Below are 12,534 nucleotides of genomic sequence, written 5' to 3' on the forward strand. Positions count from 1 at the left end.
TATTTTGGTAATATTTAGTAATATAGAAGAGTGTATTTAACACCACTGTTAAGACTACCTACACAAGAAACACAGAGAAACTTGGAGCTAATTCACCAGCATTAATAATCCATAAAAGCATCTACTAATTCACTTCCAGCAAAACCATACAGTTATTGGAGCTGTGGCTCCATGAATCTTCTGGGAAAACAAAACTAAAGCCAAAAAGAAACCACAAAAACCCAACACCACAGACAAATTAAAACAAACAAACACAAAACCAAACAGAAAAACCCAAAACCAAACCAAACAAATCAAACAAAAATTTTAAGTTTTCTTTTTCAGATTGGATGAAATGAATGAGGAGACAGAGGCTATAAGTATAATCCTGGCCAAATAACAATAATTTAAACTGTACATTGTGTAATGGTTACTCTGACTCAAACAACCCATTTAAAACTCTTTATGCAGCATAAGGAAAATTAATTAAAAATAAGCATCCTTTAGAAGCAAAGGCTAAATATTGCAGGATCATATTAGTGGTTTATTCTTAGGGTTCAAGTGATTTGGGTTTGTTTCTTTGATAACAATGCTGACAGGACCTTTGGAGTTTTTGAGATGTTATTTTAAAAACAGAAGTACCAGGCCTTTTAAAAGCATCAAATCATATCTACAGGGGAGAACAACAGAGGGAGAAGTTGTAGCATGTGGAAATAAAGGGGGATAATGATAAGCAGACAAAACTTTGGAAACATGAAAATAATTGCCTTGAAAAAGGAACAGGGCTCTCTTTCAATGCTGACTGCCCATCTCAAAGAAGAAAATCAAAGGAGGAAAAAAAGAAAAACCCCATCAGATTGTCTTGCCTCCAGTTTATAGGCAGGCCTATTTTGATAAGCAAGGAAAATAAGTGTGCTAATGGAATCAGCATTCCTACCTTCCCAAGCGCTGTATTTATTATACCTCAAGCACACAATATATTGAATAGCCATATTCTACTCTGTAATGACTAATTTGTCAGATTGTTATTGAAAACATATCTGTAAAATACTATTTCTAAAAGTCAGATAAATAAAGACAAACCTGTATTTTGCCCTCTGCATGAGATAACATGAAACAGTGAGCAAGGACTGAGGATGGAATCACACCATCAAGCTATTTCATTCAGTCAAATAAATTTCTGTTCTTGTTGTTTTCTAAATTCACCTGGATATACCTGAACCTGACCTCCAGTAATTAAGATCACTTTTTTGTAAAGTATAAATGAAGCAAGATGAAGCATTTCTGTAATTGTCAAAAGGCAAGGAAAATTTAATGAATATATTATAAACTCACTTTTGCTTTAACACTCTATGATCAATTAGTCCTTTTTCATTTTCAGCTGAACACAGATATTTCTTCTGCTCCACCAGAAAACCAGAAGAATTTAACATCTGTCTGTCAGTAGCCCTGAAATAAAAAAAAAGAACAAAAAATCACTCTCAGGTCTTGTGCTCAGGTCTTTCTCAGCTTACAGAAAAGAGGATGTTTAGGGTTTTAAAATATCAGTGGCAGAAACAATAAGGAGAAAAATCAACACACCAAATATGTCATGATTTTATATGCCCATGCCTCTTAATCAATTTCTCAGCTTAATTATCAAACTCTGACAAAATAAAAGGAAAAATGTAGAAAGTTCTGCCTGCTTATATTCTAATTACTACACAGTTACAAATCCCAAGAAAATCATCCTTCTCAGAGTTGCAGAGTAACATCCCTCTTCATAACCTGGCATCTCCTAATTTCTGGGAAAACTAAACCATTACAACATGTAAGAGGTGAGCTGAAAGAGCAAATTACACAGCATTTCAATACATTTTTATTTACCTAGAATTGTGAAAAGTTGATTTTTTTCAGGAGGTTCAATCAAAAGCTTCAAGTCATCTTTTCATTACTCGAGCCACTCTAGAAGATCTCTGAATGCATCCTGATCTTACAGTCCACTGTTCCTGGCCATTTGCTCCAGCTCTAGCACATCACTAGCAACAAAATCTCTAGATACCCACTTTGCTATGAGCCAGTTCACTACTTTCCGTTTAACCTTTGTGCCCACTTCTCTCCCTCCTCATATTCCTGTTATTTCTTGTTTTGGTAGATGTGTTGGTGGAAGCCAACATCAGCAGTTTTACTCCATACTGGGAGAAAAACAGAGCTAAGATAGGGGATACTGTTATGCTGCCAAGAATTCATGGCAATCATAAACCACTTTTTTTTTTCCTGACCTCATCTCTTCAGAACATCTGAACTCTAAAGATGCTCTAGAAACTGTTCCAGCCTCAGTTGCACTCATCACACAAAAGATTATTGGAAATGACATTAACGTTTGCCATATTTATAAGGGGAGCTCTCCCTTTCCATGAAACAATATATTTCAGCCATGTAGTTAAATGAAACAACAACAACAAAAAAAACCCTTAGCATCTTTTCTGTGTGGCTCTTAGGAAAAATTGATTGTGCAAGTGGAAGGGAGCTTAATATTTACCTAGGAATATCTATGGGTGAGCTCCTCATACAGACACATAAGCAGTTTCTACTGTGTGACTGAGAACACTTCCACTGAACCAGTGACAGACACAAGATGCTATTTCCATGTTCTAATCCAAGCTGCTGGAGATGTAAGCCACATTCTAATTAGCCAAATCTATTACTTCCACACAGAAAATGTTTATCTTTGCACTCCAAATTCCATGTCCAGCCAAGGACTTTGTTTCTCTTTCTGTCAGGGAGGAGAGGTCAGCACAATTCACACAGACCCAGGATGAGCCAAGGACACCAGGATAAAGAGGTGGCAGCCAGGAGTGCACCAAAAAGCACTGGGGATAGCATTTATATGAGAAATACAACAGGGAAATACTGCTGACAGCTCTTGGAAGCTCCACAGTGACTTCAGCTGACTCAGAAAGAGACTGTGATGATAATCCTTTCTTCCCTGCCCTGAGCAATGCCCTGTCCACCCTGTCACTGGTACTGGCAGGGTGAGCAAGTTCTGGGAACTGGCCTGACTGAGAAATAATTCTCCAAAACAGAAATGATGGTTGGTTTTCACCTGGGCTCAAGCACTGCACGATAGGAGCTAGGAGCATGCAAACTCAGATTTCACTGTTGCTCTCTGGCACCACAAGGGGATCACACACCCAGCAGTGGATGCTATTAACTGCAAGCCTTAACGTGGTTTCTCTACTCAGTGAAATTCAGCCTAACATCAGGGAGCAATGGAGGAGATGTGAGTTCACATATACAGTGAACTGTCAGAACTACGAATTTTACATTTGTTCGAAACAGTGTCTCATACACTTAAGTCATGAGTCTTTGAACTAGATCAAAAGAAATTATTCTTATTTTGTTCAAGATGTATGGAACAGACAAAAATAATTTTGAACTACATCCCTAAGAAAAGCACTGCAGTGCTAAGAAAAGAGTCACAGCTATCTGCATATAAAGATACAACTTTCAGTTTTGTAACAAAACACTCTTTTCACTATAGCTGCTTCTCCATAATTTTATACCCCAAAATGCACAGAGTGCATTTGACTTTTTACTCATCCTAAAATACATGACTGAATGCACCTTAAACTTGTTTGAATTTTATTCTGTCTTGCTGACACAAAAAAAGGAGATTAGATAGGGGAAGATTTTAATGTAAATTATATTCACTAAGATTTGATATTTTAAGCATTTAATTTTTTTTTTGAGTCTGCCGAACTTCAGAGCAAAACTGTTGCACTCATGCTACTGCAACTGCATGCTCTTTGTGGGACAGCATGGCTTGACCTGAAAGAACTGAGAAGCACATGGGAAAGTCACATCTAAGACATAGGCTATCCAAACACCCCTGACAAAGTCAGAAAGCTAAATATCCAAAACCACATTCTAACTGCCCTAAACATAAGGACATGTTTTCTTCTGAACCCCTGCTGAAATCATCGCATATCCACCTCACTTTGGATGAAGTACAGGACCTATACATGGTAGTCTTCTTCACAGCAGACACCTCTACCCTTAAAGCAGGATCTTCCTATAAATCAAATAGGCAGAGAACTGAGAGCGGCTGTGATCTCATACTTCAGGCCTGTGATAAATCTCACATGCAGTGACTTGGTCTTCTTCTTGCAATCCCCTTCTCTCCAGCGGTGCAGAAGCATTTACCTCAGGAGTTTGACAAATACTTTCAGAAGGACAAGAGGATGTATCTCCCTGTGTAGTTTAGTTTTCCTCATGAGCTCAAGTTGTTTGGAAGTAACTCAGTTATCACTGATAGTAAAAGGGTTTTAAAATCATGAGATTTAGGGTTAACAAAAAAAAAAAATGAACTTAGTAGGCATTGGAAAGGTAAATACCTTTAGCACAGAGAGAAATAGTACTATGTAGCTAGTACGTGATAATTGATATAATTGTTAGATGTGACGACTGTTTAGTTATTAAATATAATTACTGTTTAATCAGAAAGAATAATCGTGTGAAACTGTGGTCATGGACCTAAGAAAGATCACTATAAACTCATGTCAATGTATACAATAGAACAATGTAAGTTTAATAATTAATGTATAAGTTATACGATAGGGTATAAAATACGTTCAGCTCGAAACCTATGGCGGAGTCAGATTTGGGTTTGTACCCCAACTCCCAGAGCTCTTAATAAAAGCACCTGCATATAATCATATCCCGTGATTATGTGTTTCTGAATGCTAACATCACTATCATGCTTTTGTTTGGGCTTTTAATCACCTCGGAGTGCACAACCTGGACTCCTTTTGGATGAAGGCAAATGCTCTGCAGTTCTAATCCTCTGGGATTAATCCTACTGTGCCTAATGCAGCCTTAGTGCTCGAGTCCTTTCCTTTAAAAAAAATGCATTTTGGATCCATGGCAAGCTGTTCTCGACAGCAAGGATTCTCGGATTTAAAAGGTACCACTTAGAGGTCAGGATTTCTCTCCTCAGCCAAGATATTCAGAAAAACATAAGCCTGCAAGATTTACAATAGATCAGAATGGAGGTAAACAATGGGAGAATGAACAAACCCCTCATACAAATAACCCCAACGAAAACACCTAACAAACTCTGCCCACTCCTCCATCCCCTAAGAAACCCCAAACAAACAAAGAAAACTTGTCTAACCAAGAGCCAGAACGTAATAACTGAGGACAATCTCTCTGGAATCTGTTTTCTAAAAATCTATGTAGTTTCACAACAAATTCAATAATTCCACTGTGGGATTATTAAATGCTTACATCTGGACCAAATCCAGAGTTTCCTTTGATAAACTGACTTTCAATACCCCTGTGACACAAACACTATCTCTGGCTAAATCATTATTATACTACAAGATTTGCAAGCATTTAAAAGTAAGTTCTTCAAAAGCTTAATATAGAAAACAGAGAAAATCTTAGCTATAATGAAAGTTTGACAGTGCTTCATTCAAATGAAAACTAGATCTCAGAACTGGATATGAAGGAAGTTTAAATTAATTAATGGTGTGGTTCAGGAATGTTGATGCCCTGTTTAAAACCACAAGGGAATAATCTAATTTTACATTTCACATTTGTTACAGATACTCAAAATATAAAAACCAGGTACAAATGAAGAGCTAGTAAATTCCAGTTTTAAAATGCCATGAAAAGAACACAACTATACCAAGACCAATATTTGCTGTGCCATGAACAAACTCACCCACTGATTACTTCTGGAAATTTTTGAGAAGCTGTTTCACAACAGTATGTAAGGGGTTCCAGCCCACTCTTCTGTTGCTGGTATTTTTTAATCAGGTCCATCAGCACTGCCTGGTGCCCAATCTTCTTCACCAGCTGCTGCACCATACGATCATTAAGAGCCAGAAGAGCTGCTCCACTTATTTCTTCTTCTGCAGATCAAAGGGGATAAAAGAATTACTGTAAAATAGCTGTATAGTTACAGTTACATGCTATCTGCCTAAAAACACGATGATGGAAGATGGATCAAAAGGAAGGATGCTTTGTACTGCTAACAGTCATCTTCAGCTATCACCATCCTTTCCCAAGCAGTGCCAGGAGTCCTAATCACTGGCCAGATATCTTCCCCTGACATACAGCCAAGCCTGAAAAACACAGAAGCAGAGGTGACAATTTTACTGCTTTAAATCAGGCCTTGCTTGAATCACAGGAGACTGTTACTTGCTGATGAAGGAAATCAAGCTTTTTAACAGAGTACACAAGCAATAGGCTGTTCACATTACAGTTTCTTGTGCACTCTTCTGTAAAGTGTTTATATACTCAGACATAAAACATTTGCACACTACATTTGCATTATTTCAAAAGATTTCTACAACATAAAATAGGCCCTGTCAGGACTTTTAAACTGCCAGCTCTGATTTGAGGTGTGTCTATTTATATACAGGCTTCATTTCTTCCCCCAGGATTTCTCAGACTTTGTAGCAAATTTGTACACTTATGTTGATTTATCAGATATATGTCAGTTCTCACCCTAATAAATTTCTATAAAAGTCTGAGGTTAGCAAATACACACATGCCCCAAACCAAAACAAGGTAGGGAGTGCCAATAAAATGCATAGCAAGATATACTAAACAAACAGCACCACTCCCACAAACAATAAAAATGCTTACCACGGAATTTAGGAACTAGCTCTCCTAAATTTCTCTGTTTCAACCAGTTGCAGACTTCCTCAACTGACCAACTTTCCATCTTCAATTGTTGCAACGTTAAATTTCTCTCTGAAATGAAAATAAGAGATTATTTTTGTGCTGAGCTCTAAGCCAAGCTCCAACATTTCATATAAAAAAAATGTACTTAGAAAATAATATACCTACATGCTCTGAATAAAAATAGTGCAAAATAATCCAGCTAATGCCTGTTGTAAGTGGCAGTTTTCTTGGATCCCTTTCCTCTCCTCCTCTCCCGTCCCTAGTTTCCCTCTGTTCTGAGGCAGCCTCATTCCTTATAAAACAAGACCTGCTCCGGTACCATTAACACCCAGGTTTCCACACAGAGAAGAAAAAAGGTGTGAAATTCACCACCACCATCAGGCTCATCAGGAAATGGCTGACATTTTACAGAAGGAAAAAAAAAAAACAAGCCACCCCACCATCAGATAAGAGTCTGTCACATCCATGCTTACAGTCAACCAAGCACCTTAACCCTCTCTGCACCGCCTGGCAAGGAAAGGTACCCAGAAAATACTTAACCCTGAATTACCAACAGCTAGGGACAGGAAAGGTGAAAAGGAGGAGACTGCTCCTGCTGTTATTTGCTGGTTCCCTTCTCCAGGCTCCAGTGGTATCTGGGAGGATGCAGTGGGCGCCCTGGGAAGGCAGAGGCTCTGGGGCAGCCGGGATGGGTGCATCCACCCTCTGGATGAATTCTGCACATTCCGTGTGCCCCCTGCCTGAATGACTCACTTGGATGACAAGGGGGTACAATACACCCCAAAGCACCAGCGACCATCCCCAGAGTAGGATAACTTATAAAGGCACAGTTTGTTCCAGACTGCGAACTTCTCAGCAGCAGAAAACTCTCTCTGAGGGGAATTTTCTTATCAAGGTGTTTTAGCTCGCCTCTCTAAAGGAGCACCAAGTGCTCCATGACCGTGCTTGCAATCCACAGCACAGCAACACTATTGGAATCAGTTTTTCGGACAAACATATGTGTGTCTGGCATTGTTGGTCAAACATTTCCTTTCATACCCTAAGCCTGCAGCAAACTCCAGGCTAACATGAAGATTCACCCTCACAAACCTCATCAGAATCTGTGCTCAAAAGAAAAGGAAAACCAAAAGAGAAAAAAACTCATTGAATAAAATATTTCAATTTTTATCCTTCAGCAGCAGAGATCCTCCTAAAGACACACTTCAGCTTACACTCATGCCTGTCGACTTCAGCAGCTTAGAAGGGTTAAGTTTAAGAGGAATGCCTTTCTGAATTACATGAGTGGGTTTAATTTGATATGACAACAGTAGCCATACAACTCCTCCCCCAGGCTAAGCAACAAGAACAGGGTGTGAAAAGTCATTATTTGTTGAGAACTCTGGTGTAAATTAAAAATCACACCTTTCTGTCACACTTCTTACTTCCTTGCAAAGAGTAGTGCAGGAAAGAATTCTCCAAAAACTTGAAATATAAAACCGGGTGCAAAGCAGAAAGATACTTCCCTTATCAACCAAGCAGTGTAAAAGGAGAGAGATACATTAAAATGTTGGAAAGGTCACTTCTTCACCCTATAAGAAGACTAACACCCTGGAACAATTCTTCTAAAGCAGAGAGGCAGATACCAACACTTCAAAAAGTGTCAAGCAAACCCTAGCCATGCACAGCAATATGCACATTTAGCCCTGGGTGGCTAATTCTACAGCAAAATAGCCACTTGCCCACGGAAATGCAGGTTGCACGCTTTATTGAGGGAAGTGATGATAGCTGAGAGGCTGTTGTTTTGTTTTTTTTTTTAATAGTATATACATTAAGGGTCATGAAATTTAAATACTTTGAAATGCTTCTCAAAAGTGATTTCAGTTACTTGCATCTGCTATAGACAAAGTAATAAAAAAAAGAGCACACCACTCTTCTATCAGCATTATGGAGACAAGGACTGAGCACAGATGCTGATATTTGTCTTCATTAATGATTCTATTTGTTACAGTAGCATCAAAAGATTATCCAGCAAAGGGTTGCCTGTGTTGAATGTAAAGTCATATAAGTCAGAACAACAAAAACCCAGTAACAGTTACATTTTAGAGAGCAATCTACAGTGTAACTTCAATTCAAATTCAGAACAAGTCTAAGTGTGAGTGCTCTCTGTTTGTTAGTAATATAGCAAATCACTGGGACTCAATTCTTCATACACCTGGGGTCAATAACAATAATTAAGATTTATTTAGCCTGGTTAATGAAATTAAGCAATGAAATCAATGAAAAATACTTTTCCCTAGATTGTGACAGAGGAACACTTCTATTTACTATAAAATTCTTCAAAACTGAAACATAAAAATCTCAGGGTTTAATCAGATCAGGCTAAAGACCTATCAGTGGTACAGATTTCAGCTCCCATAGTGGGTTACACAATAGCAAGAGATGGGTTTCCGGACCAGCAGGATGCTGGCAGATGCATACTGCACATACACCAAATTATTCCATAGCTTGTCCACAGCTGCCATAATCTTGAAGTGACACTTCTAAATGAATAAGCCAATGTATCAAAACACTTGAAATATGACGAGTCAGTTACTATGTTTCCCTATGAGAGAGCCTATGGCACCACAGACGACAAATAGCACAACTTTTGACAGGCGTCTATGAGATTTTTCACCAATGTCGGAGTTATGGTTAATTTTAGCACATTTAGTGCTAAAGGAATATGTAAGGCATGTGATGTGTGCACATCTATACATCACAGCTGTGTGGCACATTCTGTAAAGGGCCAGGTCTCAGAGTTACAAGTGTGATGAGTAGGAGCTGGTGCATACCAAAGATATAAGCAAAATATCCCATGTGCAATTTTATGCTCTTAATTTGGCTTCATCTTCAAATGCACTATACTTTATTTAAAGTACTTTATTATTTTCTTTCCACTTACTACCAACCTCTTTTTAAAAACAATTAAAATAATTCAAACAAATGTATTCAAGACAATGTAATCTCAGATCCAGTGCTGAATTATCATGAAAAGAACATCAGTTTTCCACAAACCTTTTCAGTAACATACAGGAAAAGGCTCTGAGGTAGCATTTCTGTCACCTTCCCCATCCCTTGAAGAAAATGCCAACAACACATTGCTGTCATGTATCAGGCATTTATGCTAGCATGAACCATAGTGCAGAGATGCCCAAAATAAAGGGAAAAAAATCCCAGTATCAGTGAGGGAGCAAATCTTAAAGTCAACACACCAGTTCTCATTTCTGTGCTACTGTAGATGAAGACACATGCAGCTGCAAGACAAGGAGAGATGCAAACATATAGCAGATGCAAAAGAAAACCCATATCACCTAGGAGAAAGGCTATATAAGAAGATCTAGGAAGAAAACATGCACATCCATTAGTCAGCTGTAGATAAAGGGAAACAAGCCAGACAAACCTTTTAAAATTTGATCAGAGCTAAGGGAAGTTACAAGGGTTCTGAACATGCCCATCCATTGAGCTTATCGAGTAAACAAATCCCTCTGCAAAAATTAACTCTGAAGAATATTATAAAAAAATCATCCCTTTCCTTAATGCATGTGCTTCTGATTAAATATGACATTTCTAATACTCAGCTTTTTGCTATGTGAACTTTAAAAATATTTTCATTTGTGCTATCTGCAGTACTACTGGAAAAACAAGTTGTCCCACTTCAACAGCAAGATTAAACACAAAAACCAAGTTCTCTCTATTACAGATGTGCAACTTATTTGGCAATTTGAAAGGTAGAAAGTTAATTTGACTGTGATTTAATATCAATGTAAATGAGACTCCATTCTTGCTATCACTGGCAACAGAGCACCAGTGATAAGACACTTAGCTGTAAATGTCTTCCTTTTTTAAAAAAAAACACCAAAAAACTTCTGGAAATGAAGGCCCTGTAAAATCGAAACTTTTTATATTATAAATATAATTAAAAATAGAATATAATATAATTTTTTATTATAAATATAATAAAAATAGAATAAAAAAAAAACTTCAAGGGCATAACAGGCTCAACTTCAGGTTGCCAAGTGAATTTATTATGAACAGAATCAGAAGAGGGTAATGAGAAGCAAAATAAGCCCTTAAAGCACCTTTTCTCCCCAGGCCCTCCTTCCTTTCCACGGATAGTGCAGGGAGACAGGGTATGGGGGTTTTTGGGTCAGTTCATCACCAAGATTTTTTTTTCCACTGCTCCAAGAGAGGAGTCCTTCCCCTCTGAGGCTGTGGGGTCCCTTCTCACGGGTGACAGTCCTCCATGAACTTCTCCTGTGGATCCACTTCTCACAAGTAGCTGCCCTACCATATCTACTGCAATGTGAACTCCCTCCCCAGGCTGGCAGTCCTCCCAAAACTGCTGTGACATGGGGCTCTCTTTCTATGGGGTGTAGTCCTCCAAGGATAGACTGCTCCAGCCTGGAAGCAGAGCCCCTCTCTCCACGGGGTCTCTCACTGGATTACAGCCTCTTACATCCACCTTCTCCAGCATGGGCTGTGGGTGGATCTCTGCATCCCCTGTGGATCCCCATGGGCTGCAGGGGCTCAGCTGCTTCACCATGGTCTCTCCACGGCTGGCAGAGGAATCTCAGCTCTGGCACCTGGAGCACCTCATCCCCTCCCTCTCCACTGACCTTTGTGTATCCATGTTTTTTCCCTCATATGGTCTCACCTCCTCCTCTCCCCTGACTAGCAGAAACACCTGTGACTTTGTTTTGATTTCCTTCTTAAATATGCCATCACAGAGCCATTACCAACCTCTCTTATTGGCCCAGTTTTGGCCAGCTGCACATTTGTCTTCAGAGCCATCTAGGATTGGCTCTGCTGGACATGGTGGAAGCTTCCAGCAGCTTTCTGGAGGAGCCATCTCTGTGGCCCACCTGCTACCAAAAACCAGGTCCTGCAAAACCAATACAGATTTAATAAAACTGTATCAAATAAAAATACAATGTTACAGTGAGAAGGGGGGGGGAATAAAGTAAAGGTTAAAAATTTATGAATCACAAAAATGAAATTTCATGTACCAAAAAGAAATCAATCAGACATGGACATGGTATGGTATGACATGGACACTGCTCCAGAAGTCTAGAGAAATAAATAATTTAATCTTGCTGACATTTCTTTCCTCCCCAAAGTACAAATTTCTCACCAGGGCCATGTACTCATGTGTTGTGTTGATCATGTCACTGCTTGCTGGCTTACCAGAGGACTCCAGCTCTTTGTCAGTGGCCCATACAGAGACCTAGGGCACTATTGCCCTGGTCTGCAATTCCCCACTATCCTGAACTGGCAGCCCTAATCCAGCCCTCTTCTTTGCAACCAGTCATGTGGTCATGCAAGCAACAGTGCAGGCTAAACTGAAAACATCATGTTTTGGTGGGTTGGCCAATTGTGTGAAAATAGATGGTGGAGTCATATCTGTAGATTTATCATAGTGTACATTGATCCCTGTTTCAATGCATTGGAACCATGAAGATTTCTATCTTAATGGAACACTGGTTTGTAAAGTTAGGCCAGAAACCCAAACTGTGAGTAACTAGTTTACCTCCCAAAAAAAAAAAAAAATTGAGACATGTACCTATCTCCTTTCCCTCAAATTGTTTTACTTGAATGATACTGGCTCTGCTTCTTGAAACTTTCTCTTTCAAGTGCCTCTTGAAAAGTTACTCTTCAAGCTTTTCTAGTAAATAATACTAGTAAGATGCAGAATACTCAACCAACTGAGGGTGATCCTCTAATTGCTGAGAAGGATGGATACAATCTTCTATTGTTTGCTTGCTTGACTCTTGGTGCAGAGCCAAACCAGTTCAGAGAGCTGAACCAGCAGCCAGTTGTAGTGACCTTGCAAAAAATGTTTAATGCTAACTGAAAATAACAACT

General features: G+C 39.0%; 1 protein-coding gene across 1 annotated transcript in view; it reads right to left on the bottom strand.

Moving 5' to 3' along the window:
- SAMD3 (sterile alpha motif domain containing 3) overlaps window positions 1–11,555 on the bottom strand; it is a 41,478-nt gene extending 29,923 nt beyond the window's left edge. Inside the window, exons 1-4 of the mRNA XM_072926122.1 lie at window positions 11,413–11,555; window positions 6,616–6,723; window positions 5,687–5,876; window positions 1,315–1,428 (exon numbers count right to left, since the gene is read on the bottom strand). Coding sequence (XP_072782223.1) covers window positions 1,315–1,428; window positions 5,687–5,876; window positions 6,616–6,723; window positions 11,413–11,521 — 521 coding nt within the window. The 5' untranslated portion in view covers window positions 11,522–11,555. The remainder of the gene's footprint in view (window positions 1–1,314; window positions 1,429–5,686; window positions 5,877–6,615; window positions 6,724–11,412) is intronic.
- Between the last annotated feature and the right edge of the window lie 979 nt (window positions 11,556–12,534).

Source organism: Taeniopygia guttata, chromosome 3 (assembly GCF_048771995.1).
Source record: "Taeniopygia guttata chromosome 3, bTaeGut7.mat, whole genome shotgun sequence".
In the NCBI taxonomy this organism is placed as follows: Eukaryota; Metazoa; Chordata; class Aves; order Passeriformes; family Estrildidae; genus Taeniopygia; species Taeniopygia guttata.